General features: G+C 44.9%; 1 protein-coding gene across 2 annotated transcripts in view; it reads right to left on the bottom strand.

The window, feature by feature from the left end:
* Fras1 (Fraser extracellular matrix complex subunit 1) overlaps positions 1-10,137 on the bottom strand; it is a 442,940-nt gene extending 432,803 nt beyond the window's left edge. For both annotated transcript variants that reach the window (XM_070012597.1, XM_070012596.1), the window contains exons 1-2: positions 9,926-10,137; positions 681-712 (exon numbers count right to left, since the gene is read on the bottom strand). In XM_070012597.1, the coding sequence (XP_069868698.1) occupies positions 681-712; positions 9,926-10,001 (108 nt within the window). In that variant the 5' untranslated portion in view covers positions 10,002-10,137. The remainder of the gene's footprint in view (positions 1-680; positions 713-9,925) is intronic.
* Between the last annotated feature and the right edge of the window lie 2,939 nt (positions 10,138-13,076).

The following is a 13,076-nucleotide window of genomic DNA, read 5'->3' on the forward strand; positions in this document are numbered from 1 at the left end:
TAAAAAAAAGTGGTGAAGAATGACTTGTCATACCACTTATGAGAGTTGATGGAGTATAGACAGTCTTTTCAATAAGGCTTTAACACACTGTTATGCACCATGGTACATTATTAATGAAAAGAAACGCCTGAGACATGCATCAGCTTTTCCCCCAAGTCATTCTGCCATCAAGTTCAAAATCAATTCTACCCTAGATGCCAAAGGGTCAGAGATAAAATGTTCATTTGTTTGTCTCCCCCCTAAAAAGTCTAAGTTTATCATTCAAAGAAACAATCAGAAATCTTCCCTATTCTATTGAATTAGTAATAGTACTATTTTTGAGAAAGAATCAAAGGAAATGGCAAATATACCAGGAATATAAACAAACTGTGACCTCATTTATATATAACCAGAGGTCAGGATCTCATTTTCTCTTTGATTGAAAAACTACAAAGGACTGGCACAGAATGTAAATGGGGGGTGGGGAAAACATGAATTTCTCTTCCAGAACCTGAGAATCCAAACGGAAATAATTCACTTTAGGAAAGTAATTGAGCCTGATGGGACCAGGGTGAGAGTTCATCCTCAAACTATGAAGAAAAGTAAACATATTTTACAATGACAGGATCACTTCACTTGTTCACCCCACAACCTCAATCAAGCATTGTGCATTGAAAAGAAATATATTAAGAATGACTTACTGCCACCAAGGACCCTTGATAGACACAAGCACCTGTGAAGAAAAACAAAACGAGAATTAAAAGTCATCATAATCAAGCAATGGGCACTGCCCCAACACGCTTACTGCTAAACTACATCTAGAAATATGCATCCGAATCAGCAAATTGCTTCTTTCAAATCTTAAAAAGCTTGAGCATTCTTCTCCTGGGGAAATAAGCCCATATACCAAAACAACGTTTTCTTGGATATACATGAAAGAATGGATTATTAAAACTTATTATTTGAATATTAAAATAAATGCATGTATAACGGCATCCAGTGCTATTTTCCTTGTGACAAGTCAGGGACACCTCTGTGATCCAGTCTCTATTTACCTATCCAAGATTCTCTTCCACATTTGGCTGATACAAATTCCCCAGACTAATCCAAGAGGCCCATTTGAAATCTAACAATAAGCATCCATGTCTCAAGGCTTTGGTTCATTTTCATTTTTTTCAAGACAAATAATGGGTCTATTCAAGGTCTTTGAACTTGATCTCATCTCCTTTACGAAACTTTTCCAGCCCACAGAATTATGTCCTTCTTCCTTTGAACTCATATCATCACTCTGTGCCTGAATCATTTACTTAAGAATTCATTTTGCATATTTCCCTTGTGGCACTCCATTTATTATTGCTATTATTGTTGTTATTATTAGGGTTGTTTTTAAGCTTGGTCTCACTATCCACCCCAGATGTAGCCCAGTTTGAACTTGAATGCTATGCCTCCCAGCCAGTTCTGTAACATATGACCTTCTGCCTCAGCTTCCAGAGCTGAAATTACAGACCTGTACCATCACATCTGACTATGAATATGTGCTTGGCATGATGAGCCTCCACCCTATCACCACACACACACACACACACACACACACACACACACACACACACACACACACACACACACACACACACACACACACACCTAATTCTTGCCTTTTATAAGACAGTATGTTCCTCTATTCCTCTTTGGGGGAGGTTAAGCCACTTTAGAGGAGAGTTATATAGATGATGGTTATTTCAAAAGAGCTCATCTATTGAGTTCCTGACCTCCAAAATCCTTTTCACTCCATTTTTCTTTCTGATGGGCTGCTTATGAACTGATACGTCTTTATATTTTCCAGTCATTAGGCACTAAATGAAGAAAAACAGATGATTTGTTTCTAAATGGAAAAGAAGGCTGAATTTGACTGGAGTAGCATCTATATTCTGACTAAGTAGTATATCATAAAACAAATTTCTAAGTCTTTATTTGAAAACAACATAAAATTGCAATCCTAATTTAACCAAAAATAGAGAAAAACAGATGAGGTTCACAACACTAAATTATAATATATGCAGGCATTTGTCACAAAAATACATATCAATACACAATCTCAACCAATTTTTGAGCAGCACAACAGGTGTTGATTAACCTGGAACAGGTGTGAAGTGTGCTAGCAGCTATTCTTCTAGAAACTGAGAAACTGCACAACAGACTCAAATAGTACAGGCACACCAACGTAGATGCAAACTTGACAATGTGCCACTGTTGGTTTTCCCAAGAGGGAGGGACACAATTACTCCAGAGCTGGCCTCTAACAAACCATTCATGAGGTACCAAAAACATTAACTTCTCAGGAGAGAATTGTTCTACCCTCTCCACTCATAATAGAATTAAGAACAATTTCTAAAGAAAACAGGACGATTATTTCCACTTAGGTTTGAATCAAAGATCTCTGAGGGCAAATTCACTGAAATGATTTTTATGTGCTTGACATTCAAATAAGAAAACTTGAGATAAAACCTAGAGAGGAAATTCTTAACTGACTTACTTTTCCTTAAGAATTTTCTTTTCCAAAGACAGTATTACAATCTACAGTATGCCATAGAAAAGGAGGTATATTTATAGATGTATAAATATAGAACAGTCATATGTATCTTAAATAGAAATGTACACACATGTCTATATCTATAGATAGATTAAATATATGTTTGTTGATAGAATTCACTTTTGTGCATGTGTGTGTGTGTGTGCACACAGACTAGTTTTAGGGCTTTACCTCAGAACCTGGGCTCTGTCCTTGAGCTATTTTGTTCAAGGTTAGCACTCCACCACTTGAGTTACAGCTCCACTTCCAGCTTTTTGGTGGTTTGTTGGAGATAAGAGTCTCTTAGGCTGGCTTCATACCATGATCCTCAGATCTCAGCTTCCTCAGTAATTAGGATTACAAGTATGAGCCATCAGCACCTGGCTACAACCCACTTTCTGATATATGTGGCTGTCAGTGCTGGGGCTTGAACTCAGAACCCAGGAACCATTCTACCACTTAAGCCACATTTCCACTTCTGGCTTTTTGGTGGTTAATTATAGATAAGATTCTCAATTGTAGATAAGATTCTCATGGCATTTCCTGGTTTGAACCATGATCTTCAGATCTCAGCCACCAGTGGCTACAACTTACTTTTAAATTACTTAGACATTTTCTTACTTCTGATGTTGAAAAAACATAATAAAGATCATCACCACTGAAGTACATTTTAACTAAATTGAATCTTCTTTCAGATCATTACTCTTTTAATGGCTAACCCATGAAAAAAACACATTAACAGATAAAATTGCATGGAGTATCATGTACAATGTTTTCAAATATATATATATATATATATATATAAAACCTTTGAAATAAATAAAGTTTAACATTTAAAAAACACAATGCTTACTATCTTTATAATAAATTTATCTTCCTCTCTGGTCAAGTATTGTTTAACAATGAAAATAGTTTCTGAGAAATGTTTTCATAGGTGGTTTCTGCCCCTGGCACAGATTACAGTGACATAAACTAAGGCACACAACATCACCATTAAGTGATTTAGTCTTATAGAACCAGTGTAAATGGAGTGCCTTGTTAACGAAAACATTTTTATTACACATGAGCCTATAATTTTATTTCTCTTCTCCACAAAGCCAATTTCTTTTCAAAGCTGCCTGAGAAATCAAGTATCTTAAGAAGTAACCAACTATCAGTTTTTAAACCATTTTTGGAGTTGGGCACCAGCGACTCACAACTGTAATCCTAACTACTTACAAAGGAAGGATGAAAGTTCACAGCCAGCACAGGTAAAAAAAAAATTCAAGAGACCTCTTTCTCTACTCAGTCTGAGCAAGGTGGCACATGTCTGTCATCCTAGCTTTGTGGGAGGCTGACTGAGAGGATGGAAGTTCCAGGCGGCCCCAAGCAGAAGATTCCATAAGATCCCTCAGTCAGGGGCTGGGAAGGTGGCTCAGTGGTAGAGCGCTTGCCTTGCATGCCTGAGGCCCTGGGTTCGATTCCTCAGCACCACATAAGCAAAAAGAAAAAAGCCGGAAGTGGCACTGTGGCTCAAGTGGTAGAGCACTAGCCTTGAGTTGAAGAGCTGAGGGACAGCGCCCAGGCCCAGAGTTCAGGCCCCACAACCAGACCCAAAAAAAAAAAAAAAGACTCCTCAGTCAAAGAAAGTAGGAACGATGTGCGTGCCTATCATCCCAGAAACAAGGAGAAGCCAAAATTAGGCAGATTTTGTCTAGGTATGTGCCTGAGCTAGAAGCAAGATTATGGCAAAAAAAGGTCTGGAGGTGTGGCTCAGCAGTAGAGTGCCTGCCTAGCAACTGGGAGGCCCTGAGTACAATCCTGAACTGTATATATGAGTCACAAATAAAGTGTTAAAAAGCACTTGCCTAGTATATACAATGTCCTAGTTGAATCCTCAGTAGAAGCTGGAGGGGGAGGGGAGGGAGGGAGATAGGACATTTTTTTGAAGTTTAGAGAGAACTTATAAACTCAATGCAACATGACTACATGAGGTTCCTAGAGAAGAGCACCGCAACCATACTTGGTTAAGCCAAGGATCAGCTACAGACCCAAGTCAAACGGTGTGAAGCTGCTGATAAATACACATAAACAAATATCATTAAGGAAAGAAAATAACTCAATTTGGGTCACTCTATGATGCACACTTTCAAAAGAAATAAGCTTTGCCCTCTGAGGCCCTTCCTAAAACAGAACACTTCTACCCAGAAGGCAGCTGCATGAATGAGTCTCCATTAACAGGATTTCCAAACCCTCATTTTTACTCTTGGGAGAAAATAAAACATTCCAAAATGATGCCCAGTACTATCAAACATTCATCACCACCCAAAGCCAGATGCAGTCACCCAGAACAAGCATATTTCTCCCACACTGTGGCACATTACACGCCTACAAGCAGATGAAGTTGGAAGGCTTACTGGCATTGGGTGCTGGGTGCTGGGGCAGCTCCCAGATCAGAATTAGGACAAAGAAGCCTTTTCGCCAATCCATTGAGCCACGTAATATGGAAAATAAAGGTACTCCCTCCACTCATCTTTTTTTTTCCTTAAGGAGTACTAGAATGATTACCAGCCCATTCAAGGTTTGCCATTTATTATTTTACTTGAGCTTTAAAGAAACTCCACCTCAAAGTGAATTCTGAGAGAGGGTGAACAAGTAAGCTGTCTTCAAAGGAAAACTGGAAAAAATAAGACAAGGAGAGTGAGAGTTCCAAAACCAACTACACGGCAAGACAATTTAAGTTCTACACTGCAGGGCATTGGGGAGAGCCTAGGTCCTGAGATTGGGATGCTCCTCTCCCATGTGGCTGGGTCATTTCTTGTAGGTCACAGGCAACATGTTACTGCATGAAATTCAAAACAAGTAAATGAATGTTTTGAAGACTTTTACCAGTTGTAGTAAATTCTTGCCTGAGACACTTGTAAAATATTGGCATTTTCAAGGAAATCTTGAGGCATAATTTATATCAATACTTACATCCTATTCACCATAGAAACACTAAGTTGAAAACTGAAAGAATGAAGAAAGTTAAACTCAAGAGAATGTCAGGCTCATTAGTTGAAAGGAATAGTAGCCGATAACAACCATAAAGATATGGAGATTCGAAGAACAGAGTATCACAAAATATGATTCATTAGGAACAAGCAGCCACAAGTTGGCATTTAAATGTTCAAGTTTTATGTTGTATTATAATTCAGCATATGGCTGTATAAACTGTGGAATAGTTAAAATAGAATGACTGACAGGACAGCTCATGTCCTGATTACTCTCAACTAGGATTTTGACCAATTAATACAGTAGTTAAAATGAAAATGAACTACATAAGATTTGGCATCAGGATCCAATCTAGCCATGTGGCATAGCGTGCACATAACAGCTTGTACAAGAGCACAGTGCACCTTGAGTAAAACTGCTACTGAAATACATGGCAGTGGACATGGATGGTTGTGTCCTCATGAAAGGACAGACATCCCTTAGGAAGGGTAATACTCAGAATCCAATCCCTGGAGGGGAATGAATGGAAGTACAATATATTACAAATAAAAACTTATGACAACAACTCTTTGTGTGTCAGAAGGGGGGAAGGGGGAAGGGAAGGGGCGCTATTACTGAGGCTTGTACTCAGGGCCTGAACACTGCCCTTGAGCTTTTTTGGCTCAAAGATGGCAACCTACTACTGAGCCACAGTGCCACTTCTGGCTATTTGCTGGTTAACAGGAGATAAGAATTTCACAGACTTTCCTGTCCAAGCTGGCTTCAGACCATAACCTTCAGATCTTAGCCTCCTGAGTAGCTAGGATAACAGGTATGAGCTATAGGTGCTCAGCTACATTACCTCTTTATTTCTATCAACAGGTACTTATAAAAGTCAGAAGGCTCCAAAGTTGTGCTCAGTAACAATCAATTGGAATCAGAAAAAAAAATCAATATTGGAAAACCCAAGGAACAAATATTCTCATATCCTAACTAATAGTTTAATGATATTAACAATTTTGGTAAGCACAACATATGAGGTTTGTTCTTATTTGTTTTGATGCCCATACCCACCCCACCAGCCCCTATGAAGATCCAGATGCTCTCTGTAAAGGCTTACAGAATGAATAGTGAAGTGAGAGGCTATCTTGGTGGGCTAATATCTTCTCTAATAGTGTTATAAGTGTGCGTGCCTCACCAAAAAGACTCTTCAGCCAAGAGCAAAACCAAAAATGCTGATCTGCCAGTAAATAAAAAATAAATAAAAGGAAACTATCTTTTCCAGTGTAATTCTTTCCAGTGTAGTCAGTTAATAGCATTTATGAGAGAGGTTATAGGATTAGCTACTATCACCCAGGAATGGTGGGACTCAAACTGGAGCCTGTTCTCTGCCTCTAATCTGTCATCTTTCTGTTTCAAACCAGCTGTGAGTCCACTGAAACCTCATAAGACTTCCACATGCCAACGTAACTCAAGAGGCATGTCTACAGAAAAATGCCAAAATAGTTTCCCCATTCAGAAAGCAGCCATGTGAGAAGTTTCCCTAGTACTTTTGACTGCATGAAGTCCTCAAATCAGAGTAGTTCATCAGATTAGCAATACAGGCCAATAAAAAAAAGATAATATGCTAATAAAAATTCCCATTTTTCTTGTGACAAACTGTCATTTAGAAACGGAAAGTTGCAATTGATCATAAATAAGGCAGCAAATGTTGACCTCTTCCCTCATCCCTTTTTCTTCTGTAGTGCTGAGACCAAACATATAACCTGTGTATACTAAGTAAGAACTGTATGACAGCCACAATCTCTGATACCTCTACTTCTCCTTTTATCCCTCCATTCTCTTTGCTATGTTTAAGAATTAGCAAATGTATTTTAGACAGATTATCTCCTAGTAGACTTCCTCATTTAGTAAGTGACAGAAACACAGCCCAAAGCACTTAGATGGTTCATTTAAGGTCAGCTAATCACAGAGGCTGGTCTACAAGTTATGCTTCAATGAAAAGAATGTGATCTGGCGATATTTGTTCATCTGGCCAATATTCTTGAACCTTCACTATTATAGAAGCTAAGCCAGATATAGAAGTAACCAGAAGCCATCATAACTTTTCAGCAAGCACATAGCCTTGAAAGGCATGACTGTATCAACTCTAACTATGGGGGGAAAATGAACATTAACTAGATGGATGTATGACATGACTGAAAACTAAATAAAACACAACAAATTCTTCTAACATGCACAGAGAGGCCCACGTAAATACCTATTTCTTTTCTGTTTTTAAACATGATTCCCTAGGTTAATAATAAAAACTTGAGGAAATCTCTAAGATCCTTATGCTTTCCACCTTAAAAGGAAATCTCTTAGGTTTAAAACAAAAAAGATTTTACCAGAACTAAATCGAATGTTCTATCTGATGACAACTGATATTTTTGTCTGTGAGACTGGTAATCACACCGTTAAGCAAAATAAACTGATAAAGTTTGTAGGGTGGTTAGCATAGGGCCATGATTATTTTCAATTCATTATTAGATAAGCATCATTATGACTTGCCTGGAAAGTCTCAGACATGCCTTCTCTGAAAATGGACTTAAACAATTAGATGCAAAGTTTCCAAAGAATCCTTGAAGAGATATACACAAACAGCCGTACCAAAGTTCCTAAACTTTGCACACTGCATTGTCCAACTGCACACTGCATTGTCCAAAAGGGCACTCTACAAGGCTCTTAATATTAATGGCTTTATGTCATTTCAAGAGATTTCATCCAGAGAAACTACATCATGCCAACTGCCCCCTGGTGAGCAATCCTGGACTGGACGCATGTTTTCCACGTTGCTGGGCTATGTATGATTCTAAATAAGAAACTCTCACCAAGTGAAAAATCGGAATTTTTCTAAGTCCGAAATTGAGGTTTGGGTGGCCTTGCTTGACTTCCAACCGGTTAACTATTAAAATCAAACCTTACAAGTTTTCCTTCAGGAAGCTCAGACACACACACCTACACAATGTCTATTTCTGCAGGTTACTGAGCAGGTTTGCAGACCGGCTGCACAGGCCCCGGGGGTACTTCCCCTAGGATAGAACCCTTCGATCTGCTTCCCTGGAGGGAAGCGGCCAGGTGGCACTAAACCAGAGGGAAAGCCCGCTGCTGGGCGCGCATTTCCAAGGCCGGGCCACTTCCTCTTGGGACTGTGTAGTAAAGAGGAGATGTTTCTTTGAGGTCTGGAAGTCTGAGACGGGGCTCGGCCCCTCCTACCCCCGCGACCTCAGCGAGGGCGGGGCGAAGCCCCTCTCCGCACCCGGGAGCTCCCCCGTCCCAGCCATCCCGGGAGAAGGCGCAGCGCCCCCAGCAGCCCGGGCTACGGCTCTGATGGGCGACCCGGCAGGTGAACTGTTCCTCCCGCAGCTGGTTGAATAATGACTCGCGCCAGAAGAGGAAACCGAGAGCCGGGCGCTGGGGATGAAGTCTTCGAACCTCCAGATCGCGGGTTCCTTCCCTCCGCGCAGGGAATCCCCCAGACGCCCTCACCCGGCCGCTTTTCCCCGCTCCTCAAAGCTCCTCCAGAGCCCCCCCCACCCCTCGCGATTCTGGGCCTAGACCCCCACGACACCCCCGCCCACCCCCAACTCCTGCTTTATTCAGTTATTTATCTGCGTCTGAAATCATGGCGACAACTCTGGATTCCTTGCTCCCCGCGTCCAGCTCCCAGCCCCTGGGCGACGGAGGCGGACGGCAAAGTAGGAGAAAGAACCAAACTCTGAGCCACTTTTCCTACCCCGGTGCAGGCAGGCAGGCAGACAGACAGACAGACAGACTCGGGTCTCTTAGTAGTGGGGAGACCTGATCTCGTGCAATTGAATTGCCCACGTCCAGAGCGCGCTCTGCTCGGATAGTTTATAAAATCTTCCGTGGACTTTTCGGAGAAGACTTACGGGGGGGGGGGGTTAGGTGGAGGAGCTGAAGCATTTTGGGCACAGGTATGAACCATTCTTGCTCGGCCCTCATCAGTGCTTGGGGTAGTTGCGTTTCCTCCGGGGTTGGGGGAGGGGGGCAAGGTGGAAATGGAGAGAAAGAAAATCCAATTTCACAGATGCCCCAGCCAGCGGCCGGCCACCCACCCACCCACCCAAACGCACCTAGGGCAGAGCGGGAGGCTGGGGCTGGGGCTGTGATCCGGATACAAAACAATCAGGAGCAGGGAATGTACTCGGGGAGGGGTGGGGGGGAGTCCATTCCAGGTCCACATCCACCCACCCACCCCCAAAAAAGCCACCAGAAACTTCCTTTCGACTCACGCCACCACAAAACGCGCCGAGCATTTTAAAACTGCACGCGCGCGCGCGCGCACACACACACACACACACACACACACACACACACACACACACGCGGCACCGTTTGTTTGTGGTTTTTTTCTTTTTTTACCTTCTGAATGATGCATCAGGGCTGCAAATGTCGCCAGCGCCAGGGCCACCCCGAGCCACTCTTGGAGGACACCCATCGCCGCCTCGGCTCCGGAGCTGCCGGAGCCCAGCCTTCCGCATCCACGAACCTGCCCTCGGCCGCTCCGCCGGCGTCGGCGCCGCGCGCCCCGGGGGCGCAAAGCGCTGTGGAGAACCGCGGGGCGTTTACCCGGGAAAACCAGGCGCTGCTCCCGCCCAAGAGCGGCGCTCCCAGCAGCCCGGGGACGCCGGGTCCGGCAGGGGATTCGATTTCCCCCACCCGGAGCTTCCCAGCAATGCAGAAGAAGGACTCCAACGTGGGCTGAGCCCGGGAGAGGACGACGCCGGAAAGTTGCGGGTCTCGGGGCTGCCGGGATCTCGCAAGCCTCGCTGGGTGCCGGGTCCGCGGGCTCCCGGGTCGCCGACCGCGGGGATCGTGGCGCAGGTTGGCTTCCAGCAGCTTTGTAAAGTTCTGCGTCGGCGCTGCGTCGGTGGAGGGGGGTCGCCGGGAACACACCCCAGCACGCCGCACACACCCTAGCTTCTGGGCCGGGTCACCCCGCGCCCCGCGGACCTGGGCCTCCCCGGGGTGGGGGGGGGAGGGCCTCGGGCTTGGAAACTTTGCGCCGCGCTGCGGGGAGCTCGGGGACTCGGCCGCCCGCGCTGCCACCGCACCGCGCCGCGCCGCCCCGGCTGCGCTCTGCGCTCTGTGCCGCAGCCGACGGTGGGAAGCTCGGGAGAGGACGCGGGCGGCGCGGGGGGCGGCGCTGCTACTTTCTTCGCCCCCGCCCCCCTCCCTCGCCTGCCTCGGGAGCGGCACCGGGGCGCGGCCGGCTCCTCCTCGCCCGACACCCACCTCCGCACCTCACCCCCCACCCCAGCTCTGCAGGGCGGAGGTGCGATTACTGGAGAGGAGGAGGAGGAAGAGAAGGAGCCATCATTTTAGATACACTGAGCCCAGAGAAGCTGCGGTGACCCCAGAAACTCAAATGCTACCCGATCGAGAGAGCCCAGAAATGCACAAAATAAGTCCCACACACGATCCCCGTGCTAGGCTCAGCCTCTCTTCTTGGCTTGGCGTGAAAATAGACCCAGGGACTGGACTCGGAGCTTTGGGAAAGATTCCAGAGAGTCACGTGGGGACAGAGAGAAGTGGGGAGGGGGTGAGGGGAAGCCCAGAGAGCAACCTGATCCCCTTATTCATTGGGCTGGAGTTCAGATCGGCTTTGTCTGGGGCGGGATCCGAAGTGGTCACGCACCACTGTGGGGGGGGGGGGACGCTGGGGGGTAGACGGGTAGAAATAGGTGCCGTGGTCCTTCCTCGGGCATCGTGGAAAGCCGAAGAACTGGGTCCACACCTTCACCTGGGAAGGGTCTGATGGAACGGGGCGCTCATCCTAAAGCCCCAGGCCACACACACACTCTCTCTCTCTCTCTCTCTCTCTCTCTCTCTCTCTCTCTCTCTCTCTCTCTCTCTCTCTCTCTCTCTCTCTCTCTCTCTCTCTCTCTCTCTCTCTCTCTCTCTCGCACACAGAGACACACACAGCCCACCTCTCCTGTCTAAGAGTAGGGCAGCCTGGGGGAATCTTGAAGTGTTTATGCCGAACTTCTATTGCCAATGCACCTTTGCTTCTTCCCTGAAAGAAGTTTTGTTGTTTTGTTTTGTTTTGTTTTTTTAAGAAAAGTCTCAAGTGAGTCTCCACTCGATCTGGGGGTCCAGCTGTGCCCCTAAATGCCAACGACTGGGAAGTAAACGTTAGAGCAAAACCCACGGAGATGCGCGAGTTGAAGGGAGGAGTCTTAGATTTCCAGCCAGGCCTGAATGATAGCAGCTATTTTTATAGGGCCAAATAAAAATAGCAAGTTTCAGTTTAATCATTTTATGAGATGGAAATAGTTGCCTTCAAGACATGCTGACTGGGTTCCAACCCGCCCAGAGAAGAGATGTACTGCGTCCCTCTGCTGAGCTCAGATGGGGCTCAGATGGGCAAGGCTATGTATGGGGAGGGAAATTTCTAGGAGCATTGAACACCAATCTATGTGGCTAGGATTCTCAGATGCTTCCACTTTTCCTGGCCCCCATTTTGCAGGTCCACAATCTGAGGTTCACTGATGACCCTTGGAACAACTCACTTCGTGGAATGACAGGATAAATTAAAACTGCCAGGTCCAGAGCAAAGAGCTCCCCTCTGATAAGCTGTGATATTTTTAGGGGGGAGGAAAGCAGAGGGAGCTGTGATCTTCGAGTTTGAATTCAGGGCCTACATATTCTTCCTTAGCTTTTTCACCCAAGGCTGGCGCTATACCACTTGAGCCACAGCTTCACTTCAGGCTTTTTTGGTCGTTAATTGGTCTCTGCCACCACCAGTACTAAAGTTAAAAGTCTCACAGACTTTCTGCCTGGACTGCCTGTGAACCTCAAATCTCAATCTCCTGAGTAGCTAGGCTGAAAGTGTAAGGCACCTGCACCTGGCCTGACTGTGATTCTTGAGTATTTGGAGGACCCGTGAATTGCATAACTTACTTTCAATCTCTCCCCTGTGGTCATCCTTACTTTCAATCTCTCCCCTGTGGTCATCCTAGGAACAGAGGCTTTGGCATTTCTGTAACCGAAGCTTAGGAAATGTGTTGAGTGGTTGGACTGAAGAGGTCAGCCCTTGAGAGCAGCAGCCCGATCAAGGTGGATGGAGGGGGGAATTAACCCCCTTCTCTTCCCTTCTTTTGGTTAGAAAGTGGACATTTTCCCAACCCATAGAAAGTGTTATGCAAACTCAATTTGGAGCACACAGACAACCAGATTGCCACCCTAACCCACTCCTAGACAAGATTTTTTTTTAGCCATCACTAAGAAAAACTTAAGACAAACTATGGTGACCACAATCAATCATTTGATTTGATTTTTAAAAATTCAGGTAATTATGGCCTTCAAAGGGTTCTCAGTAAAACAACAGTTATGCTTGCTCAATGCAGACAAGGTACTTTTATTGAATAGAGATGAGGGAAGAGGGAAAGGAAGAAAGGCGAAAATTCCCCTGATCTATAATATATTCATTGGAGCTATATATGATACCTCCCCGACACCACCACTAATACACCACATGGCACATACCAGCCAGTTCACATCATTTTCACTA

The sequence above is a fragment of the Dipodomys merriami genome, unplaced genomic scaffold (genome assembly GCF_024711535.1).
Source record: "Dipodomys merriami isolate MVZ:Mamm:240054 unplaced genomic scaffold, mDipMer1.0.p SCAF_9, whole genome shotgun sequence".
Lineage (NCBI taxonomy): Eukaryota > Metazoa > Chordata > Mammalia > Rodentia > Heteromyidae > Dipodomys > Dipodomys merriami.